Source organism: Poecilia latipinna, unplaced genomic scaffold, assembly GCF_001443285.1.
Source record: "Poecilia latipinna isolate Pla-1442-1.1 unplaced genomic scaffold, P_latipinna-1.0 Scaffold405, whole genome shotgun sequence".
Taxonomy (NCBI): Eukaryota; Metazoa; Chordata; class Actinopteri; order Cyprinodontiformes; family Poeciliidae; genus Poecilia; species Poecilia latipinna.
The window spans coordinates 503,613-515,062 of record NW_015113021.1 but is presented as its reverse complement, the minus strand read 5'-3'; the positions used below and the strand labels follow the sequence as shown (position 1 = coordinate 515,062).

At 41.9% G+C, this 11,450-nt stretch overlaps 1 protein-coding gene across 1 annotated transcript; it reads left to right on the top strand.

The window, feature by feature from the left end:
• Positions 1-6: 6 nt before the first annotated feature.
• On the top strand, positions 7-10,822 carry tgfb5 (transforming growth factor, beta 5). Its single transcript, XM_015037455.1, has 7 exons — positions 7-462; positions 2,695-2,858; positions 4,157-4,289; positions 4,371-4,481; positions 6,129-6,309; positions 6,706-6,859; positions 9,776-10,822. The coding sequence occupies exons 1-7, from the start codon at positions 120-122 to the stop codon at positions 9,932-9,934; spliced, it is 1,245 nt and encodes a 414-aa protein (XP_014892941.1). The 5' UTR covers positions 7-119; the 3' UTR covers positions 9,935-10,822.
• Positions 10,823-11,450: the final 628 nt, after the last annotated feature.

The following is an 11,450-nucleotide window of genomic DNA, read 5'->3' as shown; positions in this document are numbered from 1 at the left end:
GATCAGAGGTGGAAAAAGTTGAGACTGTTTGCGCTTTTGGATCACATTTCCTGCGCGTTTGGTTCGGAGACGCAGCCTCGCCGTTCAGGGAGATCATTTCTTCCCTCATCCCCTCGACCATGTGGCTCCCCTTCCTCGCCCTCCTGCTCCTTCTGCGGCTCTCCGAGGGGATCAACACGTGTCAGTCCATCGACCTGGACGCGCAGAAGTCGCGGCGCATCGAGGCGGTGCGCGGCCAGATCCTCAGCAAGCTGCGCATCCGCAGCCCGCCGGAGGACGACGACGATCCGCCGTCGGGCTCCGTGCCACCCGAGGTCATGCTGCTTTACAACAGCACGCGGGAGCTGCTGAAGGAGCGCACGCGGCTGGCCGAGTCCGCCTGCGAGCGCGAGAGCAGCGAGGAGGATTATTATGCCAAAGAGGTGCAGAGGATCGACATGCAGCCCCCCCGCACCGACTCCAGTAAGTGTCCGGAGATCAACGGGGTCAGCCGTACATATGGTTTAGTGCCAGAGTGTTTTAATGCACGGTCGTCACTGTTTTAATAATTAAAGACAATATATTTTTATTTGATTTGCCCTCTGAGGTGAACACGTGTGTTTAGATTTGGAGAAAAAAAAAAAGACAAATGAATAACTAATAACTAATATGCATCTCTTTCTGAGAGAAAACCACAGGGGCAATTTAATTCATAACTGAAGATTATGAGTTTAAATACAATTATAGAAATTAAATGTCTTATAACCACTTTTTATCAGCTCCACTTTTTATCAGTGGAGCTAATGTTCATTTGACTTGAACATTAGCTCCACTTCCCAACCTCAGACGCTTTATGTCATCCTTTGTATTTAGCTTTATGAAATAAGAAAAGACGCGAAACGTAAATCACGTCGTATTTTTATGTAATTTCTCTCTCTTTTTTTTTAAATTAACATTTTACCAGCTGATAAATTACATTTTTCCCAACATTAAATCGACCCGTCAGAATGTAAACACCGTATATTCTTTATTTACTGTTCACTGGTGTGATTTACACTTTATTTCCCTGTAACGAGACAATCTAATCGATTCCCAGGTGATTCTCTGTGGTTATTTCTAGCTGCCAGATTTATGGGCTGAGATCATTTACACTGGATTCCCACTAGGTGTCAGTATATGGAGTGAATTTCAGTGAGGGAAGGAAACGTAATGACTATTGAAGGGTTAAACCTAAAGTGGCTTACTGTTTAAAACTGTTAAACCATCAGTAATCTCCCTATTCTTTACTTTAATTTCTCCAAAAATCCCTGGAGAAATGTTGATGTTGCATCACTGTTGGGTGCACAAAGTTTGTCATTACTTTTTTAGTCCACGCCTTGAAATGGTTCATTACAGAGAAACATAGATCAGAGTTTTAGCGCCCCCAAAATGATCAAACGATGAAAAAAAGGTTTATTTTGAAAGGCTAAATAATTCTTATTTCATGGCTAATTGTTTGGTTGCAGTAGGATCCAAACATGAATTATGAATATTTTATTTTTGAGAGTCCAAATTAAATAATCAACTAATTTAGTAATCAAATAATCTTTAGCTTAATTACAAACCCCAAGTTTCTTAAATGTGTTAGTATTTTACGTTAGTTTTGATGTGAAAGTAAAAATTAATCCTTTAGAAGAATGTTGGTTCTTCTTTATGTGTTTTATCACTTTCAAAATAAGAAATACTCTGTGTTTGAAGGGTACATGTGAGCTGTACTTTAAAAATCAACGTGTAAACTTTATTCTGCCAAGTTTAAACCTCCTCATCACATGCAGGGTCCCTGGTTTCCATAGTGATAAATGTCTGCAATCCCTATCTGACTGAAATTCGTCTCTGGTTTTCAATTAGTCTTAATCGTAAGACTAATCGTAATTAGTCTTACAATTAATTGATAAATCGGATAAAAAAAATTGCCACATTCTACAGATTTTTATTAAGCCACAAAAGCTAATTTTATACAATCTTAGAAGTACATTAAAAATGCAAATAAACAGATAATTATATTTATTTTTTAAAATAAGGAAATAAACATTTTACTGCCTAAAATGCAATAACATAGCATTCCTTTAGTGCACACTTGATCATTTGTAGCAAAGAATGCAACTAAAAATACTACAAATACTAACATTTTCTGATGGACTTTACATCAGTGAGGTGTAGGGATGCTCTGTTTAATTGTTGGATTAATTGATTAATAATTGGATAGGAAAAGGTTCTTAATTGGATCGCTCCTGGATTACTGTATTTTTAGATGTAGAGGTTGATAGACAATCAACCACTCTAACAAGAAAAAAGCTTCCCTGAGAGTGGGATTGCTTCATTTCATAAAAGTTTTTGGCGCATTTAAAGTGTGGTTGTCTAAGATGGGGTATCCAGTGTGCTGCGCTGCTGCAGAGGAACCATTTAGCTTTTGTGGTGGCAGCGGGTTTTGGTTTAACAGACCTGTGGCAGATTGAAGGGTAATTGAGCTGGGTATTATGTGATTACATAACCGGGTGATTTTTCATGCACTCTACCCATCAATCATCCATACGTTATACATAAAACCCAACACTTTAAGCCTGTAATTTAGCCTGAAGACTCTCATCAGCAGTAATTATGTCCGAGACAATGCATCAGTCCCACAGTCTGAAGACTTGACCGTTAGTCACAGTTCTGGATTTCTTTCCCGTCCAGATGCCTTGCAGCCGGCGGCACCGAACCTCTACTACCGAGTGGTCCACTTTGACGTGAGGGATGTGGATCTGATCAACAGCACCCTGGTCAAGGCTGAGTTCAGGATCTTCAGAGCTCCCAACCCACAGGCTCGGGCCTCGGAGCAACGAGTGGAGCTCTACCAGGTACACTTTGTCCATGCTTCACATGTTTCATGGTTAAAATCTATTTCCACAAGTTATAGAGATGAAGAAATTGTTAAATTGTTAAAATCTCCCCCCTCCTTCTACCTAGCAACCCAAACTGAGCTGCACCACGATTGGTTTGCTGGTTTAACTGCTGTGTGTGCTGCACCATATCCGCTAGGAAATACAAGAGTTTTGTTGTTGACTTACCATTCAGAAAAAAACTTTCTTTTAATGTGGCCTTTATTTTGAAAGCAGACCATTTCCTGTACTTATTCGTGAAGGACCTGCCTGTGATTTAATTTACTGCTAACGTTGTGTGGTGTAGCATCAGACGACCAGTTCCCTGTTACAAAGGAAGACAAACATGGTGTTGGCATTTTCTCAACCACTGAGCTCCAAATGTTTCTTAAATAAATTGGTATTTAAAATTTGTTGTTTTGCTTCCAACAATCATAAAACTATACAATGACCCTAAAAACAAATCAATTAATTTTTTTGGTGTGGAGTGATGAAGAAAGTGTAGAAATGGAGAAATTTATCATAAAACTCTAGTATTGGAGATTTTTTAATTTATGTGGATTTGAAGTTTTTCAACAGTAGTAATAGGAAGACTGTTTTGGTTGCTGCAGATTCCTGACTCTGTGTGTTTTAACTTTTTTTTTGTTGCAGTTTTCATTTAACTTTAGGTAGGAATTCATAAACATGGTACAATGTGCAGTTGAATCTAAAGCTTTTATGTATAGTTCAAAAATTTACCAAACATTTTTAAGTAGAAAAAGTAGCTGCATTGTCCAAATTTGGACAAATATAAGAACAAAAACATAATGTGCAAAAAAACAACAAACTTTTGCTCTTTAAATGCAATAAGGAGAGCAGAGTTTTCTCTGACTCAGTGAGTTATCATGTCTTAGGCTGAGCAGCATCACGTCTAGATATATGTCTAACATTTTAAATATAATCTAATGTTTGGCAGAGCTTTTTTTAACCCAGCATGTTTTATGAAAGGGTTAAAATCTGTTCAGTCATCCTGCTGTCTGCTGAAGTCCACCTTAAACCCAAAGTCATCTGGACTCTTCATAAAGTTCCCTGTTTAAGTGTCAGCCTGTGTGAACAGCAGATGTTAGTTTTACACAAACACACTTTCTGTTGCACGTGCAAAAGCTAGCCAGTTAGCAAGGCCGTGTTATTCACTGACCATACAAAATGTGATTCCTGTGTTTCCGACTGGTCTGCCAGTTCCGTCTGCCAGAGTGCATGAACTCTGTCCTTTTCTTCCTGTGGGTTTGTTCTTCCAGATACTGAAGCCAGAGGAAGACAGCACGTCCACTCAGCGCTACATCGACTCTCGGACCGTCCAGCTGAGAGCTAAAGGAGCCTGGCTCTCCTTGGACGTCACAGAAACAATCAAAGACTGGGTGTCAGATCCAGGTTAGCTTCCTGCCGCTTATGATGCAAACATCTGTTTGTGTGGTTCATCTTCATGTTTTTTCCTGCCGCGCTCTTCTTCAGAAAACAATCTTGGCCTGAAGCTGGGCGTCCACTGTCCCTGCTGCACCTTCGTCCCATCCACCAACAACATCGTCCCTAACAAGAGCGAGGAGCTGGAGGCGCTGTTCGCTGGTTCGTTCTCATGTCTTGGCTTCAGATTAATTATGCGTTTGAGGTCCAGCCTGGTGAGCAGGACTCCTGCCTTTTTTGTGGGCCTCACATTGTTTGTTTAGATGTTGACTGTTTATACATGACTGCACATTATTTGCATGTGAAAATAAACGGCATGGAGAACCGCAGAACACAAAAGGAGCAAACTTAAACCTCTGCTGCATCACTTTGAAAATGATAAATGCAGCCTTGCAGATTTATTACTATACCATCCATCCTCCAGATCATGAGCTGTGAACTCAAAGAGGAGAATATTATGTAAGAAGCTTTAAAAGGGATCCATGAATCACTTGCTCACTATCGTGCAGGAATAAATGCGAAACTGTTCCTCCGCACACTGAGATACTGTTTAATTCCAGACTGTCTGTGTTGCCTCATGTAGGCCCTCAAATTATGGCGCTCAGAGGATTTGCACTCGGCTCTGCCAAGTCTGATTTTTTTTTTCTCACACTCTGAAAAAAAACATGCAATTTGTGATACTCGGAAGACAAGCAAGGGCTTGTGTTTGTGCTCTGGTGGTTCAAAAAGAGACAGTAAAATCATAAAGTCAGACGAACTGTCAGGTCGTCAGTGCTGGATTTTTTAAAAAAAAATTCTTATGCAGAACATCTGTATCGCATTCCTTTATGCTTCGTTTACTCCTTAAAAAATGTCAAAACCTGGAAAATAAGATTTTTCTTTTGCCTTCCTCAGAAGTACGAAGCACATTGGGGAAAGAAAAGCACAGATGCAGTATTTGTCTGCGTTCATAATTATAGAGAAACAAACACTTTGCATTTAGATGTTATCATTTGTACGCGTTTTAGTGGTACGGTCACTAAAAGTGAACCCAGTGACACATTGTGCACGCTTAGTTGCAAGCATTTTAATTCTCTCAATTTCTATATTTTTGTTTTAATGTTTAAAGTGTAAAGAGGAAAACAATATTTAATATTTTAAAATGATTTAGTTTTTGTGTGGCAAGAGTTTATATTCAGTAGAAGCCAATTAAGTTTGTCAGAGAACATTAGTGAGCAAACAATGAGCACAACCAAACCTTTTTAAAAACGAACACTGCATATTTCCTGACCTGATAACAAAATCCCTACTGTAAAACACGGTGGAGGCAGCACCATGCTGTGGGAATGCTTTTGGTTGAACAATTACAGAAGAAACCTGTCAGAGGCAGTAAAAACCTGAGACTGAAGCGAAGGTCCCGCTTTCCAGCAGGGGGAATAACCCAAACTGTACATCCAGAATGGCCTAGTTCAAGTATACACCTAAACTTCAAATGACAATTTGTGGTTCAGCTTGAAAAGTGTGATGTTGTGCTTTAGCTATCTCAATCAAAACACGTAAAGCCGCATGTGGAGCGAGAAGCGACTCAGAGGGGGTAGATACATGCGCATGCCACACTTTTCAGATTTTATGTGTAAAAACTTTTGCAATTTGTTATTTTGATTTATCACATAAAATCAAAGTAACAACTGGAAATAACTATTTTGAGGAATCCGGAATAATTTGAGTTACAACAAGGTTCGGGATTAATAAAGTACTTTTTATCTGAATTGGAGTGAATTCTAGAAGAGCTGGTGGTTTTTCATCTGACCGTCTCGTCGCTTTCTGTAGGTGTCGATGACGAGCGGCTCCGTCAGATGAGGAAGCCCGGTCAGGTTAAAGGCCAGCCGGATTTCAGCACCAAGACGCCACACCTCATCCTCACCCTGCTGCCCAGCGACCGAGTGGACAACCCGGCCAAGAAGAACCGTAAGCGGCGGGCGGCAGCCACAGAGACCACAACCTGCTCCCGGTAGGCCGCCTTCCAGCCGCTCGTGTGCGGGTTTCTCTCTCTGACTGACAGCTCTGACACTCCTCCACTGTCTTCAGTTTGGTCATTTTGAAGAATAGCTGCGGTGGATGCCATATTTCTTTTTTTTTTCCCCCTCCTGACCCACTTTGCTGAGTATTGTGTGGCAACCCTAACAGCCCTGACTCTGTGTTTAGAGAGCAGGCCGACGGGTGTGCAGTGTTTTATTTAGACTGCCCCGTGCTGCAGGAGAAAACTCTGGCAGCCCTGCATGCTCATTACTTTGTGATGGCGGTAACCTGTTGTAATTTTCCCATGACCCAGATCTGGGTTGCTGCCCTGCAGAGCGGGATGGAAAGCTGAAAAGTCACTTTGTGCATCTGCCTTTGTGTTTCCCAGAGGGTCGGAGCAGGGCTGCTGCCTGCGCTCGCTCTACATCGACTTCAGGCGGGACCTCAACTGGAAGTGGATCCACGAGCCAAAAGGTTACAAAGCCAATTTCTGCGCTGGTAACTGTCCGTACCTCTGGAGCGCCAACAACCACTACAACATGGTGGGTTTCCGGGCTCAAACGCTAAAGTAATGTGTGACTGGAGATGAACACTCTGGCTGGTTTGTGAAGAATAGATTCTTAAGAGCACTGGAGATGCACCGATCCAGGATTTTGTGACTATTTTGTGATCACAGATCCTGTAAAATCTATATGTTTGTATTTACTTGTTAAGCCTAATTTTAAAAGTAGACAGGGTGTAAAACTGGGAGCTGGTTCCACAGAAGAGGAACCTGATACCTACAGAATCTGCATCTACTTTTAGAAACTCTAGGAACTAGAAGCAAACCTGCAGGCTGAGAAATGGGTTCAATAATCAATATATAGACTATTTACTGTACTCTGATCCAGAAACGCACAGCATTCTGGGAGATGTAGGCAGAGGAAAGACTTTAGCTGCGCAACTACTCACGGCCAGCTAAGAAAAGTTTGGTGGAGTCTAACTCACCAAACGTTGCTAGGTAACTCTTTGGTTACCTAGCAACAACATGTTGAGCAACTGCAGGTTCCGTCATCGTGCCTTATATCTGCTTAAAAAAAAAAAAATGATGGTACAGGGTGAAAACTGTGGATAAAAAAGAAAAATTCACACCACCAGTTTGGCAGTATTTCAAATATTTAAAAAACAAACAAAAAAAATGATGTAGTTATTGATATTAACTGATGTGAAACTCTTACAATGTGACACATTTTTCAGCCAAACATCTACCAATAGACGTTTCTGCTCTTAATTACTCTCCAAACACCTACTTTTTTATTTCTTTTGATGAATCTTAATTCACTGAAGATTTTAAGAAGAGCTGTCTCCTTTGAAGCAAAGTAAGAAGAAATTGGTGGTTTGAATGTTTTGCACAGCATCCCCTGCTCACTTTTGGCAATGACAAGATAAAAACATACCAGCATGTAAAACCATCCCAGAACGCCATCACAACGTCAGACTGACGTTTCTTAGGTGTTTTATTTTGCTTATTTCAGCAAGATTCTCTCAAAAACCTAAACCCCTTTCTGCACGTATTAAAACCGGGTGTCCCTGTAGTAAAGGCCTCCAGCTGGTTCTGTAATCTGTCTGCGGTTCTGACATGTCGACCACCGAACACATTTGGCTCGCAAATTGATCTGTTCAGCAGCTGAAATCATATATCAAGAAACGATGGGAAAACATTTAACTCTCAAAACTACATTTGGTTTCAGTCCGAACTCCAATAGTGTTATGAAAAGATCTGACGCAACAAGGAGGAAAAAATGCTTTTTTCCTAACTTTCCTGCAGTTTCTACATCCAACTTGTGGTTTTTCTGCTGTTTTCTATTGACCAATAGCCTCAGACCTTCAAATCGCTGCATTCTTATTTCGTTTTGGGGGGTTTTGTGCCAATTATTATGGAATGAAGATTGTCGACAACCTTTTCCAGTAAGGCCAAGTGAAGACAAATGAGTTCTTTTTTTCCAAATTATATTTCCCTCCAATGTGAAGATTCATGGCCTCTCGTGCTAAATAATTTTCACTGGAAACACTGACAGACATGTCAGCGTGGACTCTCAGCCAAATTATATAAACAGAAACATCTGCGATTGTCAAGAAAAATCTGAGCAGTCTCTGGTGAAACGGACCCCTGCCTGATCCAAGCTCAGATCAGCTCTCTGCCTGACTTTAATACATGGATGGTTTGAAGTGTGGGAAATGTTTTTCCCCTAAATGAGCTTAAAGACCGTTGTTTGTGGTGGCTAGCAGCTCAGTTAGCTGAGGCTGGTTCAACCCAGAGTCATGAATGGCTGCCACCTCACACAGCGTACAGGCTGACTAAACACGGTCAGCTCCACGGGCATGAAGGCTGCTGCTGCAGAACCGTCAGATCTGGAAAATACAGAGTGTCCTTGAAGTATCTTTCAGATCTGGACATTAATGAACGATACAAAAAAGTCATAAAATATCTAGTTTGTTTATTTTATTTCCTGTTCCCTGAAAAATGTCAGAAATTCTGAACATTAGTTCCGTCCATCCGTCCGTCCGTCCATCCATCAATACGTCCGTCCGTCCGTCCGTCCATCCGTCCGTCCATTCAGTCTGATTTTTCAATCCTAGTTACATTTTAAGTTTCTAATATTTTATATTTTTTATATTTATAATTCTGCTCACAAACTGATTATCAGGATATCAGTAAACATAGAGAATATCCATTTGAGAAGCCAGCATCACCATGACATCCCCCAGATAAAGACATTTCATGACAGATGTTCTGGTGCTACATAATAAACCTGGTATTAAGTGGCTGAACACTTGTAAAATGTGTGAGAGCCGCTGACCCGAACCCACCAGCAGAACACAGTAGTCGCTTCAGGAAAACGGGGAGTGAGTCTGTGAGCCAGCAGACGATCTCCAGAGAGACTCCCAACTGGCTTCACATCCACATTCCTCATTCAGGCCGATTAAACTTTCACATTTTTGCCAAGAAGAATGGTGAAGCGTTTCAGAAGAAAAATGTGCCACTTGTAGGATAATTCCCTGAAATATCTGGAGCTGCCAGAAAGGCTTTAATGAAATAAAGAGTCTGAATAGTGATCCATTGGTTTAACGCGGTTCTTATTTTTAGACTGCAGAGAGTTGCATGTGAATTTATTAGACTAAGTCCAGAAACTTTCCGCCACGACTGTATTGTTGACTGTCTTCTGGCTGCTGTTTTGCTTTTGCCATAAAAATGTGAGAATGGCATCAAGTTTTCTTATATAACTCTTATTTCCCACAAAGTCAAACCATGCTGTAGTTGCCTGGCAATGTAAGAAAAACAACCTCACAACTCTTGTATAACAACCAAAACCCTCAGCCAAAACCCTTGCTGAGGCAGGATCTCATCGTTCTCAGAAGAAAAAAAAGATTTTCGTGGTACTTAATAAAAAATCTTCTCCTGTCTCTCTTCTGGTCAGATCCTGCCGCTGTACAACAAGCTGAACCCGGAGGCCTCCGCCTCCCCCTGCTGCGTCCCTCAGGACCTGGAGCCCCTCACCATCATGTACTTCATCGGCCGCACGCCTCGAGTTGAGCAGCTCTCCAATATGGTGGTCAAATCCTGCAAGTGTCGCTGATAAAAGCAGAGGAGAACTCTGCAAACTGAGATGGATCCTTCCTGGCAGACTGACTCAGACGTCAGGATTTTTTTTTTTGTTCCTCACAGTCATGCTTCACTCTCTGGAACTTTCCGTTTGACGTTGGACCCTGTAAATATGACTACATAGGTTTATTAAACGTGTGTTTCTGTATATTAAAACTCAGAAAAGCCTTTGTTTTTCCATCAGCACCGAGCCTCAGGTAGCCACACCCAGATGTGTTTGTTCTAAGCTTAAAGGTGTTAATTTGAATCCGGCGGCGGCGAGGTGAGGCCTTGCAGACTCTGCAGAGATGAAAAAGCGAAGGAGGGCAGGGAGCAGATAGGAAAGAGAGGCAGGAGCCGCGTCCAGGCGGGGGCCCTGCCAGCTCTCTGCGGTCCCCAGGCTGAAATCTGCCCGCCGTAAACAGGATGTGAAAGGTTTCCAGACACCGACCCGACCACTCACGGAACGCCAGATTTAAACGCTCCCCTCGCCTCTTCTCCTTCTCTCCCTCTTTCTCTGTGCGTCGCTCGAGGTTCTGGGATTTGTGGTGGGAGGAGAGAGGGAGAAAAGAGAGGCTTTGAAAATGAGACGTGGGATGATAGGGCCGCATTTGGAACGGCTACACGTTTGGAAGGTGGTATTTTGCAGCCGTGGCAAATTTGTAACTATTCAGGCCTGGCGCATGCGTCTCATAATCACACTCCCTGTTTTTCATCGTGCAATCATTATCTTATTATAAGAGGGCGGCCTTCCTGCTCTCTTGATCATATTCTGTGGCACCTTTTGTTTTCCAAGCTCCTCCTTGATTTAGAGTCTCCAAGCATCCACACTGACCACTGTTGATAAAATATCTAAATGCTGGAAATAAAAATAAAAAACATCTCCGGGTCTGATTTTAAATATAGGCTCTCTGGTATGCCAGTGGTTTGTGTGTTGAGGAGACAGTGTGCGTGTGTGTGTGTGTGGAAATCATGTGTGAAAGTGATTCTTACAGTTTTATTGTGATTGTGCGTAGAGCAAGATTAGTTTCTGTCCCAGCTGGTGATAAAGGGACAGGAAGCAGTCCAATCATGACAAAACACCAGGCTGCCACAACAGCAGCCAGATATAGATGAATTAGGCGGTTTGCGTCAAGTCCAACCATGGCCACAGGAAGTGCTGGTTTTCAGCCTGATGGCTGTGAAATTATGTAAGTGGATATGTCCAACATTATTCTGGTCAACTCTTTGTGCAACAGCTTTCCTAAATGAAAGATTTAAGGACTGATCCACACAAATAGGAAACCAGCCGAGCTTTTAGGTGGTGGAGTTCCAGTCAGAAGTTTACATACACTCATCCTCCATTATTTTTGGGAAGTTTAACTATGTGACCTGGTCTTTTTTTCTGGGTAGAAGTATTATTGAGCAAATTCACTGATTCAAAGACGCTATAGGGCAGGGGTGTCAAACTCAATTTCACCGAGGGCCACTTCAGCATATTGGCCCCCCTCAACGGGCCACATTGACTGTAC

What these genes read in the sequence shown, in the direction of transcription:
- tgfb5 (XM_015037455.1), top strand. Translation starts at nt 120, where the DNA reads ATGTGGCTCCCCTTCCTCGCCCTCCTGCTCCTTCTGCGGCTCTCCGAG. An exon ending in GCTGGAGGCGCTGTTCGCTG is followed by an intron (nt 4,482 to 6,128) that starts GTTCGTTCTCAT and finishes CGCTTTCTGTAG; the next exon opens with GTGTCGATGACGAGCGGCTC. An exon ending in GAGACCACAACCTGCTCCCG is followed by an intron (nt 6,310 to 6,705) that starts GTAGGCCGCCTT and finishes TGTGTTTCCCAG; the next exon opens with AGGGTCGGAGCAGGGCTGCT.